General features: G+C 31.1%; 1 protein-coding gene across 1 annotated transcript; it reads left to right on the top strand.

Annotated features, from left to right (window-relative positions):
- The first annotated feature begins 3,442 nt into the window (after positions 1–3,442).
- Positions 3,443–8,743, top strand: LOC139493415 (scavenger receptor cysteine-rich domain-containing protein DMBT1-like). The gene is made up of 7 exons (XM_071281810.1): positions 3,443–3,577; positions 4,415–4,534; positions 5,567–5,698; positions 6,705–6,815; positions 7,174–7,367; positions 7,950–8,113; positions 8,596–8,743. Exons 1-7 carry the CDS (start codon positions 3,508–3,510, stop codon positions 8,597–8,599), a joined length of 795 nt encoding a protein of 264 aa, XP_071137911.1. The 5' UTR covers positions 3,443–3,507; the 3' UTR covers positions 8,600–8,743.
- Positions 8,744–10,295: the final 1,552 nt, after the last annotated feature.

Here is a 10,295-nt window from a genome sequence, read left to right as displayed (position 1 = left end):
ATTTCATAAAATTGAGAATGGAAATGGGGAATGTGTCAAAGAGACAACAACCCGCCCAAATAAAAAACAACAGCAGAGGGTCACCAACAGGTCTTCAATGTAGCGAGAAATTCCCGCACCCGGAGGCGTCCTTCAGCTGGCCCCTAAACAAATATATACTAGTCCAGTGATAATGAACGCCATACTAATTTCCAAATTGTACACAAGAAAATTAAAATAATACAAGACTAACAAAGGCCAGAGGCTCCTGACTTGGGACAGGCGCAAAAATGCGGCGGGGTTAAACATGTTTGTGAGATCTCAACCCTTCCCCTATACCTCTAACCAATGTAGTAAAGTAAACGCATAACTATACGCACATTAAAATTCAGTTCAAGAGAAATCCGAGTCTGATGTCAGAAGATGTAACCAAAGAAAATAAACAAAATGACAATAATACATAAATAACAACAGACTACTAGCAGTTAACTGACATGCCAGCTCCAGACTTCAACTAAACTGACTGAAAGATTATGATTTCATCATATGAACATCAGGCACAATCCTTCCCGTTAGGGGTTTAGTATCATACCATCATAACATATATGAGAAGAACATAACCCGTGTCATGCCAACAACTGTTTTTAGAATAAATGTGTTTAGCTCATGTTTATATGAATTATGAATATGCTATAGTATACAAATGAACATTTAACTTTTATAAATTTTGGTATTTGAACGGTGTTCTACGCGTGTACTAAAGATCATGATTTATTAACCTTGTTAAGTAAAATTGTGAGTGTTGACTTCACTTCATCTTTAAGATACCGTTCACTGACTGTTGATCATTTCCGTGTTCTTTTCCCCTTACATGCAGAGAACAATATCAACAATTCCAAATGCAAACAATATATGTATATAGCAGCTCCATGTTACTTTGTGCAATTCGAATCATTGTATATAGCTAGAAAATAAAACTCATATTAACTGAAAACATAAAAGGACTTCTGATTTTTAGCACGATCATTGCATGAATACTTGTTGTATACCAAGAGACCCATACGATGGCCGTAACAAGAAATGAGTTGTACTGATATTAATTATTATTTTTTATTCAATCTCATCTTCAACGCATGATAGAGGTTATGTACATGTACTTCATATTCTATAATCGGACAAATCGATTCAATACTAAACAGAAGATTTCATAATACATTAGCATGTTAATATCATGTATATCAATGTTTAATTCCACCTGGATTAAATGCATCCCACAATTAAAGTCATATTTAAAAACAAATCCACGTAATCTATAGGGTTTGGGTGTTGTTTAAACGTTTTGACTCATTCCAAATATCTTAATTAATATTAGTTTGTTGTACATGCAGTACAAAAACCATAAATTGAACGCGCTTGTAAACTTATTAATCATAAAACAATAACAAAATGGTAACCTTAGGATTTTCATGTTACATACTCGAGCCAATCGTACCAGTGAAGATACATAAATACCGGTAGGTTGTGACAAGGGAACGTCACCATCTATAGATGGATAACTAACGATAGGAAAAGAAAAATCATCTCTTTTATCATAAATATGTGTATTAAGTTTTCCGTTAATGATATAGATATCAATATCGAGATAGAGCATTGTATGTATTAGCTTCATTTAAAGTAAGTTCAACAGGATAATTTTTGTAGTATACATACTAAAATCGTAATTATTGACAACCAGTATATCATCAAAATATCCAAAGTATCATTAAATTTTTGTAGCAAATGTTTTGCGATGGGTCTTTGTTGATTTTCGTCAGGAATGAGACTCATAGCAATACAAAAAAACTCGTCCACAATTACACAGTAAGACCCTTATTTGAATTCCATTAACTTGATGATCCAAAGCGAACACAGATGACTTGTGCACGGTAGGACCCTTATTTGAATTTCAATAACTTGATGATATATGGAATCTCCAAAGCGAACACAAATGCTATCTAGTTAACACACGAAGGGGGGTTATAAAATCAAAACATGTCCCTTTGACATAGTTCTTTTGTTTACTGCTACTAAAAATGACATAAAAGAATTTTAACATATGTTATCACATTCTAGCTTTTTAAATACCTATTTAATTAGGTGTGTGATTTTTTTCTAAATGAGAATATGAGGCAAAGGGGTATATAGAGTTTTTGACACTCAATAAGTAATAAATTACATTACTTTCAAAGTCATTACTTATACAAATATTTGAACAAATTCTTATATGGTCATTTTTTTAAATTTCCTGTTACAACACTTTGAAATTTTCGACAACCAAGGATTTTCTTATCCCAAGAATAGATTACCTTAGCTTGTTTAAAACTTATAGTTTTATTGATTATCTGACCAATACAACAGTCCATTTATGAATTTTTCTTGTGGAACAAATCTAAGAAGAAAAGAATGATCAGATAATTAATTAATATATTATTTAATGCACTTATGTATAGCTGTATAAGAGGGTCGCAAAAAAATAGAGGGACAGTCAAACTCATAAATCGAAAATAAACTTACAACGCCATGGTCAAAAATGAAAAGGACAAACAGACAAACAATAGTACACATGACACAACATAGAAAACTAAAGAATAAACAACACGAACCCTACCACAAACCAGGGGTGATCGCATGTGATCCGGAAGGAAGGGTAAGCAGATCCTGTTCTTTATGTCGCACCCATCGTGTTGCTTATAAGATAACAAATCCGATCTAATAGTCTTATTCGGTAGGACACATTCATGAAAGGGAAGGTGATTGAAGTTACGATGTAAGGAACATATTTTGTAAAAGTGCACATCTATGTATCCTCCAGTGCATTGCAATTTTTGTATTTGATTAAATTTTATTTTTAAATTGTTACAATGAATTACATTGATTTCCCAGTAAAATAAAAACCGATAATTTCACATGTGAAGCAATCATGGTTATTTCACTCTCTGACGTCATACAACAAAAAGGCGTTCTCAAGACGTCGATAACGGCGGATCAAAACAAATTGCAAATGCGTCGAAAAAAGATTTATTGTCTTACATATTTTACATTAATTTAAAAAAAAATCCATTTGCCAATATAATAAAGAGAATAACTTATTAAAGAATGCAAATATCAACTAATATCAATATCAAAAATATTCAACTCCTGACCGCACAACACTGATAATTAACTCATGCGCTACGCGCATTCGTGAATTAATGTGGTGTTCGGTCACACGTTGAATATTTTTCTCTACTTGAATTCTTCGATTAGTAATTCTATAGCAATCTTTAAAAGTGTCTGAATACAATTCGTGGTTACTTTTTCTCTACATATGCAACAGATTGAAACAATGTATCTAAATATAGCTTTCAACGTGGTAAAACGTGTTCGTTTATAACAGGACAAACTCAATCAATACTACATATACATATATATATATATATATATACATATATATATATACATTCATAATTACATTACTTACAATTTACATGTTCTGAACAGAACACCAAGATGAAATTTGTATTTGTACTTGCCATTTTCATTGTTTGTGCTGCAGCAGTGACAGTTCTTAAAGTTAAAAGTAAGACATCTTTATCGTTATTTGAAAATATATTATTTTTTTTAATACAATGGACAAGAATTTTCTGTTGTCTTATTGTTTTCTTCAAATTTGTGATGTGGTTTTATACATTAATGCAGAATCAAAGTACAATTATGTATGTAAAATAAAGTTTAACTTTTTTTAGTTTTAGTTTTTTCGAGTTGATTACAGTCTGGTTTTTAATACAAATGACAGCATTTAGATACGTTTTTTTTCAATCTAATTTTATACGAATTCGTTTTGTTTGATCTGTTTTTAACAACCTATGATCATGATGATAACAAGTAGTCAGGCCTACTTGATTTTTTTAATTTTAAATAGTCAGTAAACGAGTATATTTTCTAATATATACTTTTCGTATTTTCTAAAATCAATTAATTTCTGTTTGTTCTTATTGCGCATATCAACAGCTATAAAACTAGCATATAAATAAATAATAAAACATATAGATTGACTGGATCAAATTTAAAAAAAAAAGTTGTTCAGGAAATGTTAAAAAGAAAAGATCAAAAACAACAAACGATTGATATCAACTGTCATATTCCTGATTTGAAACAGTAAAACATAATCGATTTAACTTGAATTTATTTCTTATTTGCTTCGATAACAGTCACACATGCATCCATTATATTGAACAAAACTAAAAGACATAATAAGTTAAAAGTGACATTGTGTTATAACTAACAGTTAACCAGTCCATAGGAATGTAGACACAGTGTACAATTAAGAATAACAGTATTTTTTTCTATATTTTCTATAATTAAATAAAGGATTATAAAAAAATAGAAATTATATTTGTATCAATTGCATATCTAGATACACGTCAATGCAAAGCTGAAGGTGGAATATGTAAACAAACGTGTGCTGTAGATGAAGAAGACACAGGTTCATGTTGCCGCAATAGTAATAGATGTTGCCAGCCGCCTACATGTATTGGTACGTACAAATGTTACACAGGTTCATGCTGCAATATTGATTTACGTTGCTTGCCGCCTACATGTTATGGTATGTAACACAGGTTCATGCTGCAATAATGATATAAGTTGATTGCCGGGTACATATTATGGTGTGTAACACAGGTTCATGCTGCAATAGTGATATAAGTTGATTGCCGCCTACATATTATGGTGTGTTACACAGGTCCCTGCTGCAATAGTGATATAAGTTGATTGCCGCCTACATGTTATGGTATGAAAAACCGCGTACACATATTACTGTTGATTGATTGTGATTTGTTGATTGAAACGAAAAACAGTTTTGTAGACTAAGGGATACAGTGCGAAATGTCGAACGAATTACTCCTTTTCTATAGGTGGTATGTAGACTTTAGCAAAATCACGAAAACAACTTATCAACAACACGTCAAATATAGAGATCGGATTATGGTCAACGTATATTTACCTTCATTTATTAACATTGTTACCATCAATAAAGAAAAAATCCACTGTTCATAATATTTTTTGGTCGTACTTTATCATGTTTATTGATCAACAGAAATTGAATTTTTTTTATTTAGATAATTTGATGTTTATTGACGACCTTAACATCGTTAATGGCTCTACTATTTCTTTGCAATTTCTACAACTTCAAAGATATCAAGTTTTAATTTATTTCATGAAAATCTGTCTTTTGTTTTGGAATATTAGTTATTTTTCATGACTTGGATTCTTTGTAATACACGTCCGTCCAAACATCGTTTAATTTATAAACATTTTATCATGAAGTAACAATAATGGTCAGGAACTTGTACAATTGGTAATTTTCTAAAATAAATAAACGCAGATGTGTTTTTAAGGTATAAATTAAACTAACATTATTTTTAGGTTTAAATGTAAAAAAAAAAGTTTATGAAGACTATATGTTAGATATTTGTAATGATACTTTTCTTTGCGTGAAATCCTAGAACTAGTGCAACTCATTTATAATATATTATGAACAGCATGTCTTGTCTTTCTTATCTATTCTAAGACACGCTTCAGTATGCCCAGTGTAAAGCTAAAAACGGAGATATTAAACCTGTGTGTGATGTTAATGAACAAGATACAGGCATAGGCCCTTTTTGCAATACAAACAGATGTTGTGAGCCGCCTACATGCATTGGTATGTAACAAATATCTTACCCGTTGTATAGTTTAGTAGGTCGCTTTAACTTTTTGAAACAAACAATGTGCCAGAAAATGTAATTAACATGTCACTTCCATACTATATACATCTAGGTAAGTAAAATGTGTGTCACAAATACTAGTTCTGTTTTGATGATTTGTTTACCTTTTTTTAATAAGAAATGATCAGAAAATTTCAGGTTTTTAACTGCTTATAGATCATGTAGATAGACGTAGGAAATTAAGGTATGAGTGCCAACGAGACAACTCTCCATCCAAGTAACAATTTATTAAAGAAAATAGTAACGGTCAAGGTACGGCCTTCAACACAGAGCATATATGATTGCTATTTAAAACAAAGCGCGAGGTTTGGCTATCCGCAAAACCAGGTTCAAATAACCATTTGTTTTATTTAAATGTACCAATATAGGAAAATGGATTTTCTTATATTATATAAAAAAAGAAGATGTGGTATGATTACCAATGAGACAACTATCCACAAAAGACCAAAATGACACAGACATTAACAACTATAGGTCAACAATGAGCAAAGCCCATACCGCATAGTCAGCTATAAAAGGCCCCGATAAGACAATGTAAAACAATTCAAATGAGAAAACTAACGGCCTTATTTATGTAAAAAATGAACGAAAACCAAATATGTAACACATAAACAAACGACAACCACTGAATTACCAGCTCCTGACTTGGGACAGGCACATACATAAATAATGTGGCGGGGTTAAACATGTTAGTATAGTTCATTTATGTGTGTGTTACATTTTCAGTGTTGTGTTTCTGTTGTGTCGTAGTTCTCCTTTTAAATTTGATGTCTTTCCCTCATTTTTACTTAGTAACCCGGATTTTTTCTTCTAAATCGATTTGTGAATTTTGAACAGAGGTATTCTGCTGTTGCCTTTATTTTGGTAGTGAAGAGATAGACAAACATAACAACATAAAGACCTGTTGATTAATACTAAAACACATTTCATATTCTTTAACAGCTAAAGATTGCAACTGTGAAAAATTAGATTATTATTGTCCTGATTTTAATGAGTATGAGGACAGCACTGGAAATTGTTCCGTAAGTGATATTTGTTGTAAGCCCTGTTGTCGTAAGTTCTCGTATTAATTATAACTTAAAAAACACCACACGTTTGATCATTTAATCTAAAAACTTTGATCATACTTAACCTATTGTATAAATATAGATTCTACCATTGCATCGAATGTGATATTTTAAAAGTGAGACTCGCAAGTGATTTAATTGTAAAATTTAACTTTCGAGAGTGGATACATATCGTACTGTACAAGGTATAGCTTCAAAAATTGGTTTTCATAAAAATTGAAAGATGTTCCAATTGGTTCCAATGCTTTCATAAGATAAAAAGTAGTCCCTTATCTTTTAAAAACAACCATCTATTTCGATACAAGAATTCTACTAATAAACATCTGACTTATTTACTATGACAGTTACATGTGGTGGAATATTTAATGGACCAGTTGGAAGTTTCACGTCACCGAGCTATCCTTCTAAGTATTGTAATAATCTAAATTGTTATTACAATATCACAGTTAAGGCAGGTTCAAAAGTAATGCTGACCTTCACTTACTTTCATTTAGAGGGTGGATTCAAAACTACCGGTCTGCCTTTTGACTTTGTGCAGGTATATACATATTCAAATGATTATAAAAAATATTTAAAACATGCTTTTAAGTTATATAATTGTATTGATGTATATTTTGGGGATTCTAAACATTGATAGAAGACGTGTTTGCCAACACATGTTTTATTTCTTTTTGCCGTATTTGTCTTTCTTAAAAAATTGTTTTATACAAACAAAAACAGAATAATCAAACCTAAAATCAAAATCAAAATTAAAGCTCGAGAAAATAAGTTTATTGTAGTTAAGACCGTCATCTAAAAAAACCAACAACGACATACAAACAGTATGCAAAACCAGACACAGAAAGTAACAAATAAGAAGCATGCATCATTATAAATAATAGGTTGATCTCAGATACACTGGAAAGGAAATAAAGCAGATCTTGTTCATGTATTGGTACACGTCGTGATAGTCAATGCAAAATACAGTCGACTATATGTACTTCATTGTAAGCAACATATTTATTGTAATGAAAAATCAATATCAATGCTCTGTTTTACATTAAGATATCATCCAGTGGACAGTAGATGTAATGTGATACTAAAACATCATTATTTATTTATAATAAATGATTTTGATTAGATATATGATGGTGAGGTTAAAGCCGACGCATTAATAGATACTTTGTCTGACGGTCCTACTGAAGGAAAGGAATTTAATTCCACTTCCAATAAGATGATCATTCACTTCGTAACTGATGATTCTACCTATCAACCTGGGTTCAGTGTCAGTTATAAATCCTTACAGTAAGTGACAGCTTATCCTATCAAATGCATGATATACACATTCAAATAAAATAGTTATATAAAAATCAGAAGAAGACTGAGCCCAACGAACCAGAAAAATCAATAAGCATGCTTGAGAATCCATGAGCATTAGAAGGTTGTGTCGTCCTGATTGTGCCAAAGTATCGAATATCGTATAAAGTACTAAAATGTATCTCACAAGAGTAACTCGTCCCTTCAATATCATAATATTTGTTTTGTTCTTCTACTGACAACATATATCAACGTAGAATTATAACTATCTTGTTATTAAAGTAAAAGTGAGGCGAAATATACCTACATGACCAAAGGGACATTCTTACTCATAGGTCGGATATAAACTGTCAACGTTATGAGCACACAAACAATAGTAGACTAAAAACAATATATGGAACAGAATGTTATCAATTATTATTATTTCTGAAGTAGATCCATTTTAATTGCAATGCATGTTTCTTTTGCAGATGATTGTTCTACACAAACTGCACCAAGTGGAAATAATACCAGAAAGGAGTTAAAAAAATACGTAGCCTGCAGCATACTTCGTTATTCATTATCAACAGTTGGAACTTTTTAGTTTTGGTTTTGAACATCATTAAAGATAAAAAAAAAGATGATTGTTAATCATACTCCCAAACAGGTTTTAAGTTATACTTAGAAAAAGAACCAACAAAATCCCCATACACAATTTCGTCCCGAAATTGATAAAGGTCTGCTTATAAAAAATAACTAAAGATACCACATACACAGTGAAAGTAATAGCTCGAAAAATAAATGTCAACGACATGGATAACAAACACATTTGAAACGCCAGACTCGCGTTTCGTCTAAGGATTTTCGTACAGTACTTGCAACCTTAGGCGTTACTATTTCAGCGATCAGTCAGCGGTCATCGATCAGTCACCGATCAGTCAAGTTCGCGTCAAACTCACGTCAGCAATCCGTCAGACTTATTGTAAAAGTAATTGACTGATCGGACTGATCGGACGGATAGTACCGATCGACCTTGATGACGGATTGAACTTTAATACGTCACATGATAAACTAATACAAATTACGGAATCTTAGTTTCGTTTAATCTAATTAAAATGGCGACTCTTGAAAATCGAACGTTCAATGATACATTTTGTTTATTAATTATTTAGCAAAGTTTTATGAATTGAAATGGAAACAAATGTACAGATATAACCTAAATTAAAATATCATCATTAAAGAATGGTCTTTTTCGTTTTATTTAGGTTATATATTTTCAAAACCGGCGAGTTTTATACGGTGCGTAGAAATACCGCAAAGGACCTCCTTAGTGCACTAAGAACAAAAATGTGCACTAAGGACCTGATGGAATGATACAACGGCCACAAAGGACATGGCATATAGAAATATACTTTGAAAAACTTCATAATTTCAAATTTCATAATCATAACTTTTGTAATTAGAAAGTTATTTAATGTTTTATCGACACGCGCCTCAATCAGTTGATTGTCACCTGTGTAATCGATAGAAATTCATGTTCACTCAACCTTGACCCGTTTATAATCCACTTATAAACTGATTAAACATGTATACGGTATTTGGTGTTCTGTGTTTGTTGTTACTGTCGTGTTTATTTTGTATTTCTGTCTGTTTTATTTTTCACTTCTATGTAATAGCGTATTTTCTACTTTTATTATTTGATTTTTGATTTTAATTTTTTTTGCTTGTTTTTAAAGTTGATTTTTTGTTGATATCTAGTAAATTTATATATACGGATATTTAAAAAAAGTTAAAACATGTATATTTTTGTTAACAAACACATAAGAAAACAAATAATTCAAAATATAACAGTTTATTACATTTTTAAAATATAACAGTTTATGACAGTTTTAAAATATAACAGTTTATGACATTTTTAAAACATAACACTTCATGACATTTAAAAAATATAACAGTTTATAACATAGTTTTTAAATTAATTTATATTGATATACATATTTACATATATAGATACACTATGTAACAGTCAAGTACAATCATTTGGCAAACCGCGGCATTGTTCTTGCAGCTGCACTTTTTGGTCTATGTCGTTGACCTGGCTTACGAGCTAGACGCTTCACATTGGGAATGACGAGTTTCCCATTTGATGAGAAAATCATTTTGTCTGTTAAGGTCTTGTGCGCTAGTACCT

The sequence above is a fragment of the Mytilus edulis genome, chromosome 10 (assembly GCF_963676685.1).
Source record: "Mytilus edulis chromosome 10, xbMytEdul2.2, whole genome shotgun sequence".
NCBI classification, from domain to species: domain Eukaryota; kingdom Metazoa; phylum Mollusca; class Bivalvia; order Mytilida; family Mytilidae; genus Mytilus; species Mytilus edulis.
The sequence above is the reverse complement of the archived record's forward strand: the minus strand, read 5'-3'. Positions and strand labels throughout refer to the sequence as shown.

Excerpts from the sequence above, each read along its gene's own strand:
- LOC139493415 (XM_071281810.1), top strand. The coding sequence starts at position 3,508 with ATGAAATTTGTATTTGTACTTGCCATTTTCATTGTTTGTGCTGCAGCA. Across the intron at positions 5,699-6,704 it reads TGAGCCGCCTACATGCATTG|CTAAAGATTGCAACTGTGAA; the intron begins GTATGTAACAAA and ends ATTCTTTAACAG. Across the intron at positions 6,816-7,173 it reads TTGTTGTAAGCCCTGTTGTC|TTACATGTGGTGGAATATTT; the intron begins GTAAGTTCTCGT and ends TTACTATGACAG.